At 49.5% G+C, this 16,591-nt stretch overlaps 6 protein-coding genes across 6 annotated transcripts; 3 read left to right on the top strand and 3 right to left on the bottom strand.

The window, feature by feature from the left end:
- Positions 1–633: 633 nt before the first annotated feature.
- KD926_011130 (ankyrin repeat and BTB/POZ domain protein) lies at positions 634–2,762 on the bottom strand (the record flags this gene model as incomplete). The annotated part of the gene is made up of 2 exons (XM_053096116.1): positions 634–2,389; positions 2,449–2,762. The coding sequence occupies 2 exons, from the start codon at positions 2,760–2,762 to the stop codon at positions 634–636; spliced, it is 2,070 nt and encodes a 689-aa protein (XP_052959936.1).
- A 716-nt stretch (positions 2,763–3,478) lies between these two features.
- On the top strand, positions 3,479–5,727 carry nimA (serine/threonine protein kinase nimA; the record flags this gene model as incomplete). Its single annotated transcript, XM_053096117.1, has 3 exons — positions 3,479–3,530; positions 3,599–3,651; positions 3,712–5,727. 3 exons carry the CDS (start codon positions 3,479–3,481, stop codon positions 5,725–5,727), a joined length of 2,121 nt encoding a protein of 706 aa, XP_052959937.1.
- Positions 5,728–6,701: 974 nt separating this feature from the next.
- KD926_011132 (WW domain binding protein 11) lies at positions 6,702–7,604 on the bottom strand (the record flags this gene model as incomplete). The annotated part of the gene is made up of 1 exon (XM_053096118.1): positions 6,702–7,604. The coding sequence occupies one exon, from the start codon at positions 7,602–7,604 to the stop codon at positions 6,702–6,704; it is 903 nt and encodes a 300-aa protein (XP_052959938.1).
- Positions 7,605–9,386: 1,782 nt separating this feature from the next.
- KD926_011133 (uncharacterized protein) lies at positions 9,387–10,149 on the top strand (the record flags this gene model as incomplete). The annotated part of the gene is made up of 2 exons (XM_053096120.1): positions 9,387–9,671; positions 9,919–10,149. The coding sequence occupies 2 exons, from the start codon at positions 9,387–9,389 to the stop codon at positions 10,147–10,149; spliced, it is 516 nt and encodes a 171-aa protein (XP_052959939.1).
- Positions 10,150–11,523: 1,374 nt separating this feature from the next.
- Positions 11,524–12,120, bottom strand: KD926_011134 (ribonuclease P Rpr2/Rpp21/SNM1 subunit; the record flags this gene model as incomplete). Its single annotated transcript, XM_053096121.1, has 1 exon — positions 11,524–12,120. The coding sequence occupies one exon, from the start codon at positions 12,118–12,120 to the stop codon at positions 11,524–11,526; it is 597 nt and encodes a 198-aa protein (XP_052959940.1).
- A 454-nt stretch (positions 12,121–12,574) lies between these two features.
- KD926_011135 (ATP-dependent RNA helicase SUB2) lies at positions 12,575–14,792 on the top strand (the record flags this gene model as incomplete). The annotated part of the gene is made up of 5 exons (XM_053096122.1): positions 12,575–12,824; positions 13,561–13,971; positions 14,024–14,384; positions 14,435–14,692; positions 14,747–14,792. 5 exons carry the CDS (start codon positions 12,575–12,577, stop codon positions 14,790–14,792), a joined length of 1,326 nt encoding a protein of 441 aa, XP_052959941.1.
- Between the last annotated feature and the right edge of the window lie 1,799 nt (positions 14,793–16,591).

A 16,591-nucleotide genomic window follows, 5' to 3' on the forward strand; every position in this document is an offset into this window, starting at 1 on the left:
TCAAATCTTCAAACACGCATTGTAAATCTTGACACTGACACTGACGTGGACGTTGAACTTTACTTTACTGCGCCTCTACGACTTGCCGAGCAAGAACTACGGGAACCGCGTTAATTGAGCGAATGACTGAGTGAGTGCGTGAGTGAGTTCGTCCCATGTTTCAGTATTCCCTTGTAGGAATTAGATTGTTAGGATTGGATTGGTCCGTAAATTGTCTCTCTTGCTCCCGTTCCGTGGATTGCGGCTGTTTCATGGCTTCTGGAAGACTCAGATCACTTGACCCCCCACAATTTTGATCCCCATGGGTTTTGTTAAGTTGGGTCGGGGTAGAGTTGGAGATGATTAAGGTTCTGGTTCATTCGTCTGTTTTGCCTTGTTGGGGTTGTCTAGGGTAGGTAGGTGGGCGTGTGTATTCGATTTGGTGGTTTAAGGAAGATCTACACACCGAAGGAAGAGGTTGGTATCATAGATTTTGTGCATAAGATGGCCATGATATTTATGAGAGTATCTACCATTTTATATGTGAATATATGCTGTATATGCAGATTCTTTTGTATATACCTCTGCGTGAATCGTTCAATCGTTGACTCGGTCTGGCGTTGTTTAACTCCGCCATCATTCCCAAAACTCTGCTTAAGCATCCAAGTCCAGGTCCTCCAGGATCTTGTCGAGTTTGTCTAACAGGATTTCGTAGTCCATAGCGTCTTTGCTGAACTCGTCGTCCACCACCTGGCCGTCCAAAGTCTTGATGACAGGTGCATGATCCGACTTGTCCTGGTCAAGTTGTTCAGGAGTAGTCTCGGCAGATTGCGCGTTATGTTTGTTCTCTAGCTCGAGCTCCGCGGTTCCATTCTCGATTGCGTTCACGGCCTTGTCAACATGGTCGTCGTGATCCTCCTTCTCCTGCTGCTGTCGGGTCTCCTCCTCCATCATCTCCTCTAGGCCGGCATCATCGAACCGGAGTCGGAAGCGCTCCCCTAGGTAGAACCGGATATCATCGAGCAGTTCGATGGAATCTGTTTCTTGTCTTCCCTGAATACGAGCAGCCGATTCTTGAATCAAATCGGAAAATTCGGGAGAGTCGATGTGAGCCTCCAGTCTGTACGCAAGATACCGAGCCGCGAATTCTTCCAGTCGCTGAACACGGGTCAACCATGCAGCGCGAATAATCGCATATATATCCAAGTCATCTTCTTCCTGGGTGCCGCGAGTCTTTGCAGCCTCGGCCTGCGACATATCGCCGTTGCCAAGTGTGCCGATTACAACGGCGGCCTTGGTCTTAAGCTTCTCGATGAACAACATGTCAGCCGCGAATAGGACATCGACCGCGATGTCAAGGGGGAAATCAGCCCTTTCGGTGTAAAGGAAAGTAAGGATAATCTCCAGGACTTCTGGAGAGCAGTCCACGGAGATAACGTTCAAGTGCTCTTTCAGATGGGCCTCTCTGAAAGAAGACGAAAACATGGTAAGGAAGAACTCAGACCGAAGAAGCATCGCCCGATGGCACGGAAATATAACCGACTTTGGAGCAGATTTCTTCGACGTACTAGAAGAGTCGACTGGCCCGACTGGAATGGTGCTTGAATCAGTACCTTCATCTGTCTGCAAGGTATCATCAAGATCTTCGTCCTCAGGCAGTTCATCCGCCTGGAGTAGGACATCGGCGAAGATGGCGTTATCATGATTCCATTTGATCTCATCAACCTTGGAAGTCTCAACTTCCATTTTGTTCCGAAGGACATTAGTTCGGAACCATTCTTCCAATTGGTCTCTGCCTTTCGCAAGTTCCAAGGTTCGTCTCTGTCTGGCTAGCCGGCGGTCTCCGCTATCCAAAATGCTGTCCAAAAGGGCGTTGATTTCCAGGTACTTGGCAATTTTGTCAATTCCAACAAAAACCTCCGACTCAGTAAAGCCCGTGCCAGGGCCCGTCTTCAGATCACGCGGGGCCTCTCCGAAATACAGATACCTGATCGCCGCCCCAAAGGATTGGGGCGGAACAGCGCTTGGAAGTTTCCAGGTTACAGTTTCGGGGGCGCTTTCCAATTTTTTGCGGAAATAGGGCGACCGTGCTGCCAATATGAATTTATGTAGATACACATCCTCCTCGCCCGCAGTTACCACGATGTCGGAGGTCTCGGGACTATCGCGCGTGAGCAGGGACGTGATGTGGGCGGCCAATGGCTGGAGAGGATCGGTAGATTTTGAATAGTCATATTCAAGTAGAAGGTTCCGGATGCGATCGTTCAATGCATTATATAGACATCTGCGCAAATGTCCGAGTGTCAGCTGAACATGCAATTTAAATCCATGGATGATCAGGGAGGGGACAAAATAACCTTTCGCCTTGAAACGTGTCTCGCTCGCATAATGCGCCCGATTCGAGAAGCAGCTGGACAACTTCATAATGGCCACAGAGACTGGCCTTTTCCACAAATCTTGGTCACTAACTGGCCCAAAACCAACGGCTCTGCAGGTGCATTGCTGGGGGAGTTGCCAGGCGACTTCGAATCACTCACTAGAATCAAGGGGGTGTAGTCATAGGGATCGCGAGCATTGATATTGACACCTTCCGTGATTTTTTCCTGGCAAACTTTCAGATCCCCCTTACGACAAGCATTGCAGAGCTCCCGAAACGGCTCACTGAGATCCAGAGGGTTGTCGTCCTTGATGGTTCCTTCCTTGATCAACTTCTTCTCGTTATGTAAGCTGATTTCCAGTTGATCCTTGCGAAGCACGGTCGGTTCAGCCGTTGGTTCAGCCATTGTGAGACCTTCTGAGGGGTCGTGGTTGATCACCGGAAGAAACGGGCAGGCGAATAATTATGATGAAAGCCGCGGAGGTGCTGGACCGCCAAACGGCCATCCGCCCTTATCGATAAGGTGATGGTCACGTGGGTGACCTCTTGCCACGCCGAGTGGTTGAAAGGGGCTGCCGATCTGTGCAACAAGCTCGTCCTTGCAGCCTCTCACGCCAGGATTCACACTTGGGATGCAATACATTGCTCTATAGTTTGTCCCTGGAGATCACCGGAAAGTTCGACAGGTGGATCTGCCACTACATGCACTGTCATGGATCTGAACAAAGGAGATAGATGGACGGAGTACTCCGTAATGGTGTATGACGAGACCAGTGACGATGCACCCCGAGCTACACCGCCCGCACTAAAAACCCGACACCGCCTGCTGCATGAAGCATAGAGTCATGGCAGCGGCCGTTGCTCAGCAACAAACACCAACTAAACATCCAGGACCTTCCAACCCCGTTGCATACTGACTTCTTTAAATCTACAACGCTTCTACATGCCTCCAATTTCACCCGACAGATACTAACAGTACAGGCCTCCACCTCTCCCAACCTCTCCCATAAATGAGCTAGAACACACCTTCACTCCTCTGCTCCCTCGATTTCCCTCTCCTCGTCACCTTCATCTTTGTCCTCGACTCTTTGCCAGTGGCTCGAATTTCCCTCAGCAGCCACAATGGCAATTGCACTCGCGGAGGCCGACAAGTATGAGATACTTGAGAAGATTGGTATGACAACCTCGCCATCGATATTGTCTACTCGAGATGATAGTCTGTGAAACTGACTTTCCCGCCAGGTTGCGGTTCTTTTGGGATCATTCGCAAAGTCAAACGGAAACAAGATGGCTTTGTAAGAAGTTCTGAAATTTCTTTAGGTATTCACTAGGCTAACCACATATCACCTTAATAGATACTTTGCCGCAAAGAGATCAACTACATCAAGATGTCCCAGAAAGAGCGTGAACAGCTGACCGCCGAATTCAATATCCTGAGCTCACTGAGGCACCCGAACATCGTCGCCTATTACCACCGAGAGCACCTCAAGGCAAGCCAAGACTTGTATCTATACATGGAATACTGTGGAGGCGGTGATCTGAGCATGGTCATAAAGAATCTGAAGAAGACAAATAAATACGCAGATGAAGAGTTTGTCTGGCGGATCTTGTCCCAGTTGGTGACGGCGCTCTACCGTTGCCATTATGGGGTGGATCCGGGCGATGTTGGATCCAACATCCTCGGGCCAGCATCTAAGCCCTCAGGTCTCAAGGGGAAGCAGGCACAGATGACCATCTTGCATCGTGATCTCAAACCAGAGAACATCTTCCTCGGCAGCGACAACTCGGTCAAGCTCGGCGACTTTGGTCTCTCGAAAGTGATGGCTTCCCACGACTTCGCTTCCACCTACGTTGGTACTCCTTTCTACATGTCTCCTGAGATATGTGCCGCGGAGAAATACACCTTGCGCTCTGATATCTGGGCTGTTGGTTGTATCATGTACGAGCTGTGCCAGAAGGAACCTCCGTTTAACGCCAGAACCCATATCCAATTGATCCAAAAGATCCGCGACGGAAAATTTGCTTCTCTGCCTGACTTCTACTCTGCCGAGCTGAAGAGCGTCATTGCCAGCTGTTTGCGCGTGAACCCCGACCACCGCCCCGACACCGCCACTTTGATCAATCTCCCCATCATTCGTTTGATGCGAAAGGAGAAGGAGGTCGTCGACCTGAGCCGGGCCCTGCGAAAGCGAGAAGAATCCAATCTCCAGAAGAACCGAGACGTGGAACAGGTTTTCGCTAAAATGGAAAAGGAGAAGCAGCAGATTAAGGTTGAGCTTGAAAATACACTGCGCCGGGAGTGGGAGGTGAAGGCGCGCCTAGAAATCGATCGCCAGGTGCAGAGCGAACTGGAAAGACTCCGCAAGAGGTTCGAGTCTGAAGTGCAGGATCGGGTTGCCTTGGAGGTCGAAAAGCTCAAAAAGAATGGCAACTTCAGGGACGAGCCTGCCTTCCGCTCAAGTCGGTCTAGCCGTTCCAGTCGACGAGGCTCGCAGTCATCCGTCAGTAATAACGATGACACAGATCTCCCTTCGAGTACAGACATCACGCAGCTGTCTATGGAATCGCCTGTGGCTAGTAAGCCAACCAAGAAGGAGACTCGGACGCCTTTTAGCCGCTCCAAAACGGTGGTTGAGTCGCCTGTTGATGTACAGATGGCTGAGCCATCTCCGATTTCGATTGCGTCTCTCTCTCTATCGCCCCGTCGCACTTCCGCGACACACTCAGGCAAGAACATCTTTGCGGAGGCTGAACGACACCGAGCCAAGTGGGAGCCCACGCTTGCGTACTCGGACGACGAAGATGACACACCCGACCTGCCCTCGCCAACTCGGCCTAAAGTCAAGCCTGACCCTTTTAAGGCCCCATCTCGACCTCTCCTCCGTCAGAACACTGCCGCGCTCATGCAAAAATTGAGCACTCAGCCTCCTCTTTTCCCGACGAATGGCTCCAGACTGCCTCAGGCATCAGGTCAATCCGAGGGCCGCCACGGCGAACAGAAGTCCAGGTCGCCCCATCGACGCTTGTCAAAGATCGCATCATCAGCGAACCTTGCTGCCGATGCCGGATCACCAACCCGTAAAACAGCCTCGAAGCAACCCCCATCTAAAGTCAACGGCGGTGGTGAGGAGATGTTCAAAGCCGTCATGCAACGCAACATGGGCGGCAGAACCCTGGTCGAACTTGCTCAAGCACGGGCCGGTGGACGACCTATCGATGAAGTCAAGCGATCTGCAAGCGACACCAGGACGACGAGCAGTATGAAGTCTTCAGTCGAGCGTGATCCTCCTGCTGTATGGGATCCCGAAAGAGACGAAATGCCCAGTCCGTTCCTGGCTCGTGGCCGCAAAGTTATCCGCAACTTGAGGTAATCTCATAACGGTTCCTCATTTGCTGTCTATAATTTTCTCCGGTTGATCCGGTGAAGTTACTGCCCACAACAGGAACAGAGACGACTGCGTCCTCTTCAGTGCCTTGCATTCTCTTCTTTCTTATCTCATACGTCTTAATAATTACACATTTCTGGCGTTCAAAGGCCCTGGGTGGAATGCATTTTCAAGAGCGAAGTTACCCATGCGAGTCATGGATCCTCGATGCATTGATCTCGCGCCGCTTTTCATTTCTTCTACTTCTGTCTACACTTCTATTTTGAAAGTGCTTTTACACTGAGACCCCAACACTCGCTATTTCCTTTGTTCTTGACGCTGTGATGTCCGTGTTTCCCATTTGTTTCCTTCCTATTCCTTGGAATACTGTACAGCTACTTTTGCATATGACAGCCGGTTTTTTGTGCTTTTGGGTGGTCTATTGTCTCCAATCCTGGCTTTTCTTCGGCCTTTCTATCTCAACTTCACATTGGATAGTGGTCTGTCACTCGTTTCTACTCCATGGACTGTTTTCTTTTTTCCCTTCTCTAGGTCCTCTTTTGTCTTTTGGTTTTTTTTTTTTCCAATCGACAGGCGCTTATATTGGTGGCCTTCTTTGGTTAGGCGTCAACTGGTTTTCTTTTTCTCTTTTCTCCTTTTTCTTTCTTACGGATGTAAGTAAATAGTGATTTTTGTTTTCTTATCTTTGTCTTTTTTGTTTGAAGTTCTGCTATAGAATTGCGGAATATCAATTGGATTACGTATCCTTGAGGATGATATTGATTTCTTCATGACCATGATTGATTGGAGCGAGAGTGTCTAGAGACGTAGTGGATAGCCAGGACATATATGATGGATGTTCTGATTTGTTTTTGTTTTTTGATATACTGTACAAGCCTTGTTTTTTGCGGCAGTGGAACTGGCCGGTGGGTGGGAATTAGTTCTAGCTATTCAGCTATTCATCAAGGTATGGGTCTCAGTCACGCCTCTTCGTCTTCGACTTCTTCGATCTGCACAGATTTCAGTTCCTGGTTGAACCGTCGCTCTTCTTCCAGGAGCCTGCGCTGGGTATCATCATCAACTTCGTCTCCATCACCGCCACCCGTGGCATCTTGTTGATTCGTGCCGTCATTTTCACCGGGCTGTGTCGGGCCAGCGTTGTATCCTGCTTTCTCGAGCCGGTCCATCTCCTCCGGTTCAAGTAGTTTCCCTTGTCCTCGGATAGACTCCTGTTTTGCCCGGACAGCCGCCGGGACAAACATGTTGATAGCTTCCCGTCGCAGATCCTTGATCTCCGGCTTGGCTTCATAGACTGTCTTGGATTCTGTAACAGGCGGTTTCATGGGCAGCGCATGCGGTCCCCGAGGACCACCAGAGCCAGAGTTCCCGTCCCTCCGTTTCTGGTATTGTCGGGGTATAGGCGGCGGCGTATCTCGGGGCATTGGAATCCGTCGAACCTCCTCGTCCGTCTCGCTGCTGTCACCGTCTTGTCCGAAGCGCTGTCCGTGGCCAGGCCCATCCCGTCTTCTCTTCCCTAGCACTCCAGCCCCATCGCTCCGTCCCTCATTTCCTCTGTGTCTTGGCCCCGAGCTCTCGAACTTCGGCGCCTTGTCACCCAGCGCTTCGCGCGCCTTCTGCACGGCCCGTAGATCCCGCTCCAGGGCCTCCAGGAGCTCCTTGTCGCGCGGTCGCAGCTGCTGGCCCGTCTCTTCTGCTGATTTGAGGTCATTGATCTGTCGTTGAATGCGCTCGGGGTTGCGGCGCGCTAGCTTCTCGTTCCGCCGGGTCAGCGCCTCGGCTTTGCTTTTTTTGAGGTTCTTCTGCTTGTCGAGTTTGCGTTGCGCCGCGGCGGGGTTCATCGATCGCTCTTTGTCTTTGGGCATTTTGGAGGGTGGGTTGTGATGGTGCTGTTTAGGTTGAGGTGGAGATTGGAGTTCGTCTGGTGGAGGGGGGTATTCGAGTAACTTAGGTGAGTATGTGGAAGGGTTGCCGATGACTGAATAGTTGGATAGGATACCTGAAACAACACAAACGCGGGGATTAGCTTCTCAGTCGACTCTATACCCTTGGAGTTCCTTCCGTATCCTCTTGGTAGGTACTCCGAGTGATACGACCGACAAACAGCTCAGGTCTGGGCAGCTAGCTCTACTAGGAGCTTTCCTTTTCTGCGTAAAACCGCGCAAACGCCGCCGGTCCGTCCCCGGAAACGAGAAAAAGAAAAAGAAAAAGCAAAAAAGAGGAGAAAAGCACACCAACCAACAAGAGTAAAGAGGATCTTACAGGCTAAGATCAAAAGCCCCGAGGCATCAATCCGGGAAAGAAAAATGACGGATGCGCGCGCTATTTTGCGGCGAGTCAGCGCGGACGTCTCGGACTTTTCTCCCCAGGCGCAGGAAAAGCAGAGAGGACCAATCAATAGGCCGAAAGAATAGGTCGGCGCGGAATTTTAGCCTCACTGGTTGGGCAGCGGGATTTAGGACTAGGTTTCCTTGTTTCGAGAGGATGGGAATGAGGAATCGGCGATAGGATGGACGGGATGGTGGGCGTTTGCAGAAGCGCTAATATGCGGCGAATCTAGGGCGGTGTGATTGCCGATCGGCGGGTGGGGGAGAGGAACGGATTGGACGGGATTGGATTGATTTGGGCGGAAGGAAGATGGATATTGGATGGCTAATATGCAAAGTAGTAGAGTTAGAGAGATTTAGAAATGTCGAGAGGTAGAGGTGGAAGCAGGGGAGCCGAAGTGGTGAAAGGCGAAGAGAGCAGGTGACCGCGGCTGCCGTATAGCAAGTATGAAAATCTGATAGGGAATTTCAACCGTAGAACCACTCACTCTGAGTAGATACAGACTGTAGGAAGGTACACTACTCCGTACCTATGGGCATAATGAATCAATCAGAAAAGAATATGATATGACATGATAGGATATGATCTAATGGCTGTAACTATGTAACTAACTACCCTGTCCATGGCATCACTAAGCATCGGGATATCATCATATCGAATCGGCAAGGCTGATCCAGGGCTCGTCTCCATTCCTTTCATTCATTCGCTCTCCGGCCTTCTTCTCGTTCCTCTCCCATCCTCCCCGTCCGAGGCATCCCTGAGCATCTTTCGGCTCCGTCTTCTACATCGAATCGCATTCTCGTCAGTGTAACCCCGACTCCTTCACGAATGGTTTCTCCTCCGTTCTTTCCTCCCACCATCATCCCTCTCGGCGCCCAATGTCACTCCAGATATCGCTCCTTGGAGGCCTTCTCTCGTGCTGACATTGATTCTATTTAGGCGAGAAGAGGAGAAGATCCGACACGAAAATCCAGACCACCGCAGAGGAAGAGACTCATTATTAATTCAATTCTCTTAAGGCCGACTTTGATTTTATTCTCATTCTTTTCGAAGATAAAATAAATAAAAGCAAAAAGTAAAGAAAAAAGACAAAAGAAAAAGGAATCATCGTGCCAAGTCGAATTCAAGTCCCCCTCTCTCTCTTTTATATTTTTTTTTTCTCTTCTTCTTTTCTTTTCTCCTCCTGACTCGATTTCCACTTTTCTGCGCTTGTTTCGGTCATCATCATGAACTTCGGTCCGTCCCATCTCCACACATCGAGATCGACCGGCGCTTCCTAGACACCTGTCGCGGTTGGAGCATGTCTCTGCCGGGACCAAATGTCCGTATCAGCCTCGATCCCCGACACTTCGCTTGGCCTTACTTCCTCCGAGATCCAGATCCTCCGGCAACAACAGCAGATTGCGCTACAGGGTGGCCACGCCGGAAATGGGATTTCCAGGGGCAGAGGGACCGGCCGAACCAGCAACTCCAGTTCGCGTGCCGCCAGCGCCGCCAGCGCCGCCAGCAGCCACGGTCGATTGTTGTTAGATCCTATGAGTCTCCGAGCGCTCTCCCATCAGTTGGATGCTTTGCAAGAGCAGATTCGGAGTCGCCTCGATTATGTACGTTGCTTGCCATTCTCCCGCTTTCTCTACTACCGCTCGCATTCACGTCGTCGACCCCCGCGCGTTCCTTGGGTGCATTCGCTCCCTTTGTTTTTGCTTCTCTCAACGCGATGATACCCATGTCGGCGACTCCCAAGTTGTGGAAACATGTCAGACGATCGATGTTCCACAGCACCTGTCCCACTTGCATATCCTCACATTGCCCAACCAGTAAACCGGATACTAACGCTGTAATCTATCGCAGCTCGAGGAACAAATGCAACTTTCGCTTCAAAACAGTTACGACCGCGCCGGGAACGTCATCTGCAACGCTGACGCCGAGATTGCCCGCACTCGCTCGATCCTAGCCTCAATCGATGAATTGGAGAACGAGATGGCAAAGATTGGACATATCAGAGAAATTGTGAAGGCCTACCGTGGTCGAATAGAAGGACTCGACCAACGTCTTGACCAGGCCGCCCGTCGCAGACGTTGATGCGCGCCATCAGTCCCATCCATCCGATCGGTCCCATCTGACTCGCCGAACCACACTCCACTCGATCATGTCCCTGCCATTTCACTTCTACGTTCATTCAGCTTCTTCCATTCTCGCCTACCCTGAACGATGCCTTTGCCCTGGAGGCACTTGCTCAGTTTCCCCACGCTCTCTGTTTCCGACCACCTACACCATCTCTTAACGCCTTTTGATTCCCTTTATGTCCCTGGATGATAACGACCATGACCTACAATACGATACTACCAGCACGACCAAGTACATCCGCTATGAAACCTCTGAAAACCGAAAGAAGGAGCTATGCTCGAAAACAGATTGCCCCCAAGGGGCAAAAGGAAACCCACGTGTTTATATACCGCTCATGTCCTCACGGACCTTGTGTTATTACGACTTATGCCGCTGTTGCAATCGTTTGATCACTGATTTAATGCCCATATGCAGCATGAGTGCTGCGCTGGAGATTTCTTTTTTCTTTTCTTTGTCCGTCTAGCTTGGTGCTTTGGAGAGGATCGTTGTCTAAAGACTGAGATACCTGCCTCGCGGCAACTTTGGATTTTATATTGAATCAAAAATCGACAGGAATAAGCATGGTGTTCTCCCCGGAGTTCCTTTTTGTTTGTCACTATTCTTTCATTTTTCCATGTCTCTTATTTCCTTGGCGATTTTATTTTTGTTTAACCAACTTGGATACGCTGTCTCTTGTATGACGTTGCGATTCCCCTATCAGCATTCCTATCCATGTGTTTTATTGAGCGGCTGTCACACTTCTAGGTACAATGTGTTTGTTCACCGGGATTATTTGTTATGACCATCAATGAGAGAGCCCCAGCGTCGCTGACAGGCTTTTAATGTCCTTCCATATGATAATGTGTCTCGTTGAGATTATCTGTCGCATTTTCCACTGCTATTTCCTGTCTGGATCGTACCACTTGGATCATATCGTCCGATCAGAACGAATCCATGAGCCTCCGTACAGCACCTGTAACGAGATTGCTAGACTAGTCGAAATTTATGGCTATTTCATGCTGTGCTCGCGATTTGACGATGGTCATCCAACCGCATTGCAGCACCTTGTACTCTCACAAAGCTTGTGCCAATTGCGGTGGTAACACCATGCCAGTCGAATGGTGGTGTTCGTGCAATCGCCTTCATCAAGGATTCATGGTGCTATCACTGAGAGTCCGCCAAATCAAGGACAGCATCCGAGGTAAAACATGTGAATGGTCATAGCGCTAGAGGGCACCGATCGAGGTTGACTTCCGAAGCTAGGCAGACAAAGCACGGTACTCCGATGCCATCAAGTTAGGGAAAGTTTGCCGCCTGCGGTCGATTACACCATTATGCACTGGATGGAGCTCAAGGTATTGTCGCTGCTTCCGCTGATGGTTCTTGCATTTTGCGACGCTCTGGCAACTTTTGACTTCGTTTCTCTGTTTGAGGAAAACGCTTTTCCGTGCCGCACGTGGTGCATCGTACGACCAAAACATCCGCCCACGGCTTGCTGCGGCCACGGCTGTCATTCCTAATCTCTTGGATCGAATTGACACCAGGAACCAGAAGTGACTCGCAGCGTTTACAGAAAGACCGTTTCACATCAACCGGAAGACGAAGCTGGGATTTCAAAGACACCCCGCGCATGTGTGAAATGAGCACTCGCGAAAGGTGCGTATTATGATGAGTTGGGATTAGGGCCGTCGTGCTTTGGGTACAAAGAGGTTCCTCAGACATCGCCTCGTCATTATTCACAACTTGCGGCACAATGCGACTTGAAACAGGCTCCGATTCTTTGTCCTCCGCCTCGGCGCTCTCGCGGGGAACCAGGCCTGTAGATCGTTTGGAGGGAATTGCTCCCGTTTGTAGATATGTAGCAGCGGTATGCAGATAGTTTAATCTGGCGCGGATGTGGCTGTTCACTCCTCCCGCCGAGCCCTTTTTGCCCTTGACTTTGGCCATCTCGAGGCGCTGGAAATCGTTGGCGGCGCAAGAAAGAAGACCGCAAACAGACCCAACAACGGATAGAAGCTTCGAGTGGCAAACATCAGCGCTAAGCCGAACAAAGAAAGACCGCTTACTATGACTAATACACGGCACGTGACCAGCTGTCTTTGAACTCGCTCGCCTTTCATCACTCCCGCGACTTCGCTCTTCTCTCCCCAACTCCATCGCCTCCCTCTTTCACCTGTCTTCACTCATCCTTCAATTCATCTCATAGAATTCAAGGAGAAATTCTTTTGATTTTCACGACTCTCTTGCTTTTTCATCTCAACTTCAGACCCAGTTTCTCTTTCCTTTTGATTCGCTACCGTAAACTCCAAGCTCGCTGCTTCTCAGAAAAGCGCGCGCCGCGACACCTAGAGTTTTCTCTTTCGCCGCTCGACAAAGTTTAATCTTACAGCCAGCAATCAACATGTCTCACGAGGAAGATCTCATTGACTACTCCGACGAGGAGCTTCAGACGACCGACGCGGCCACCGCTGCCACCACCGCCGCTCCCGCTGCGAATGGAGAAGCCGCCAAGAAGAGCGACTCGGCCGCTGCTGGTCCTGATAAGAAGGGAAGCTATGTCGGTGTTCACTCGACCGGTTTCCGCGACTTTCTGCTCAAGGGCGAACTTCTACGTGCCATCACCGATTGCGGTTTCGAACATCCTTCGGAGGGTTAGTTCCATCACATAATTCTTTTCCACAAGTCTCCCTCCATAGCTCCGTTGTTCCTACGTCCGTCCATCTCCGCGAGATATATTTTAGTACAAGTCGCAATGGGGCCACCTGTTTTCCGGTTTTCGAGCTTTGTGGACGGCATGAGGATATCTTTTTTTTGGATTCCTTTCCAAGACATGACACAAAGAAGACAAAGAAACGCACGCAATGCGCTGGCGATAAAGAGCTCTTGTTCGAGCCTGCCGGTTTTTTTCGTCTGCTCTTCTCTTTGTTTTCTAGCACGATGACGGTGAGATTAAGATTCGTCAAGAATCTATACTGGAAATTCGCGTAAAGCAATTCCGGTGGAAACCGTGGTGTCTTCTTGACTGTTTTTCTATGATGAAAAAAAAAAAAAAAAAAACAACAAGAAGACACGGTACTTTCTTTTGGTCACCCATTTTGTTTCACGGACTACAGATGTCCTCTTGCCGTCTGCATGAAAGCTCTTGGTAGAGATTATCATGGCTGCAGCTGAACACACCTGCCGATGCCGACATGTGTGCCTTTGTTTCTCTCTCCTGGGTTTGTCGGTTTCGAAAACAACCACAAATGAGAAAAGGTTGCACCACTTGCTTGAAATATTTCAACGACCCGGAGGATGGACGGACTTTGCGACGCGGATATTGCTTTTCTTTTTACAAAATCTTATGGATCGAACACAAGTCTAACATACCGTGCCGCATCACTACAGTCCAGCAAAGCTGCATTCCTCAGGCTATCCTCAACGTCGATGTTCTGTGCCAGGCTAAGTCTGGTCTCGGAAAGACTGCCGTCTTCGTCTTGACTACTCTTCACCAACTGGAACCCGTTCCTGGAGAGTGCTCTATCCTTGTTATGTGCCACACGCGTGAACTGGCCTACCAGATCAAGAACGAGTACGCTCGCTTCAGCAAGTATCTTCCCGATGTGAAGACCGCCGTCTTCTACGGAGGTACCCCCATTCAGAAGGATGTCGAGCTCCTGTCGAACAAGGAGACCTACCCCAACATTGTTGTCGCCACCCCCGGTCGTCTCAACGCTCTGGTCCGCGACAAGAAGATCTCTCTGCGCAACGTCAAGGCGTTCGTGCTCGACGAGTGTGACAAGATGCTTGACCAAATTGGTGGGTTTTTTCTGATTCTCCATTTCCGTCACCAATACTTACTCGAATACAGACATGCGCCGTGATGTTCAGGAGATCTTCCGGGCCACTCCCGCCGACAAGCAGGTTATGATGTTCAGCGCTACTCTGTCGCAAGAAATGCGCCCCATCTGCCGGAAGTTCATGAGAAACCCTCTCGAACTCTTTGTGGATAATGACGAGAAGCTTACTCTCCACGGTTTGCAACAATACTACATTAAGCTCAGCGAAGCCGAGAAGAACCGCAAGTTGAACGAGCTTCTGGATAGTCTCGAGTTCAACCAGGTCATCATCTTCGTCAAGAGCACCGTTCGCGCTAATGAGCTGGACAAGCTGCTGCGCGAGTGCAACTTCCCCAGTATTGCTGTGCACTCTGGTGTGAGCCAGGAGGAGCGGTAGGTTCTTCTTTGCTGAAATTTTTGACATCTTGCTGACAACGCCGCAGTATCAAACGCTACAAAGAGTTCAAGGACTTCAACAAGCGTATCTGCGTTGCCACTGACGTCTTCGGTCGTGGTATCGATATTGAGCGTATCAACCTTGCCATCAACTACGACCTGCCTGCCGATGCCGACTCGTATCTGCACCGTGTTGGTCGGGCGGGTCGTTTCGGTACTAAGGGTCTCTCGATCTCCTTCATCAGCAGCGAGGATGATGAGAACGTTCTCAAGGAGATTGAGAAGCGATTTGTTGTCGCCCTTGAGTATGTATTATCTATTCTGAGGCAAATTTGATCAGAAACTAACGAATCGTTTAGTGAATACCCCGAGAACGGTGTCGACTCTTCTACTTACATGGCTTAAGCTATGGAAGGTTAAACTTGATCAGTTACCCTGTGTCATGTTGAGTCGAACTTGTATTTGGTGAAATTTGCTCTTATTTCTTTTCTCTTGTTGCTTATTGCTTTTCAATTTCCTTTACTTAGTTCTGTTTCGTTTTCCTTTGGCGTGATGGTTCGGATGTGATTTGTCTCCGTCAGGTGTCTCTTGTCGCTTCTGAGACACTGGGTTTGAATTGATGGGAAAGGGATCGGGGACAACTGGCAGGAAAAAAACTACTCGATCTTCAATTTTTAATCAACGAGGTGCCTTCAATGACAGCCTATGTACCAGTGTCTCTAGTCCTTGTATTATCAATTTATTTGCTCTTTCGGGTTCCTTGATTGCGTGGTCATATTTGCTGCGTTAGATATTATCAACGTGTAACTACACTTGTGACTATTCAGATGAAACACGTACGCTCTATGAAGTCTGACAAAAAAAGATTTCTTCCACTGGATATCGCTGCCCTCAGATCAATCCCCTCAGAATAACAGGCAATTCTACACATAACTACAGGTCAGACTAGACACACAGCCGTTTAATAGTAAGCCCCCAGCACCACCTACGGAGTACTCCGAAGTGTAGCCAACACTACGACAGACCAAACCCTTCGCGAGACAATCCAATGATTCAAACCAGATCTGAAACCGGCCGACCAAACGGACCAACACCCGTTGCTGTCGTTCGTCTTCGTCCTCGTCCTCGTCACCAAAAACTGTTTAGTGGTTCGTCGTCATCGCCCCACTACCTACCCAGACCGGGCCAAATTGAGTTTTTTAAGTTAAGTTTCAGATGGAATGGGCGAGGGCTACTGTTGCGGCGGTGGTGGTTTCAGCGATGAAAGATGGATGTGGATGGGCCTGGGAAGGGTAATCGTCTAGAATCGGATTGGAAGTTTTTGGAAGATGGATGATCGGAGGACGCCGTTGTTGGATGAATGGGTATTGTTTCGATTTGTGGGTGGGTTGGGTAGGGTAGTATCAAGTGTGGATGGAAGGCCGTTTTCGAATGCTATTGTTTGAATCACATGGGATTGGGGTTTGCATGACTCGTGGGGATGGTTCTGTTTCTGGTTGTGATTGTGATGAAGCTTTTTCTTTTGACTTGCCTCTCTGCTTTTGGAGAGCGGGAATGTTTGGAGTTGGGAGTGATGGTGATGGCTGTTTTCGGGTGGGGAGGTTTGTTCTCGGTCCCAGTTACGTATGTACTTTTTTAGTTTTCTGATTATGGTTGGTTTGTTTCTTGCCTGACGGTTGAGGTCTTTTTTTTTTTTTTTTTTTTTTTTTTTTTTTGCTGTATATTAAATGCACTCGTTAATTTTTGATCGGTGGGGATTTAGATCCAGACTAAGATAGGTTGTCGGCCCGTAGATATATAGGTGCGTACAGGATGTATGTATCTTCACATATACACAGACGTTGTTCTGAGGTGCATAAATAGGACCATCTATACAATAATTTATACAGTAATTCGCATTTGAGAAATCATACTAGATGCTTACTACAGTACAAATCTACTCTGCATGTTGGACGGCCTGACGTAGACTGGTCCTATCTAAAATCACAATGCGAGGTCAAGTCAGATCTTTCCGGGTGGACTAGTTATGTACCTACAGCAGGTAACTAAGGCAGGCAGGTTTACTATGGTGTACACCGTACTCCGTACACCTGGTGCTCTTCTATTGACTGAATAATTACTCTAAGTTAACGTATTTCACCACCGAGTCGGCCACACCACCGAGTCGGCCACCTCAGTATTCCCTATAAACCGGCCATTTTTCT

The sequence above is a fragment of the Aspergillus affinis genome (assembly GCF_023601865.1).
Source record: "Aspergillus affinis strain CMG 70 chromosome Unknown NODE_8_length_531634_cov_87_933514, whole genome shotgun sequence".
Classification (NCBI taxonomy): Eukaryota; Fungi; Ascomycota; class Eurotiomycetes; order Eurotiales; family Aspergillaceae; genus Aspergillus; species Aspergillus affinis.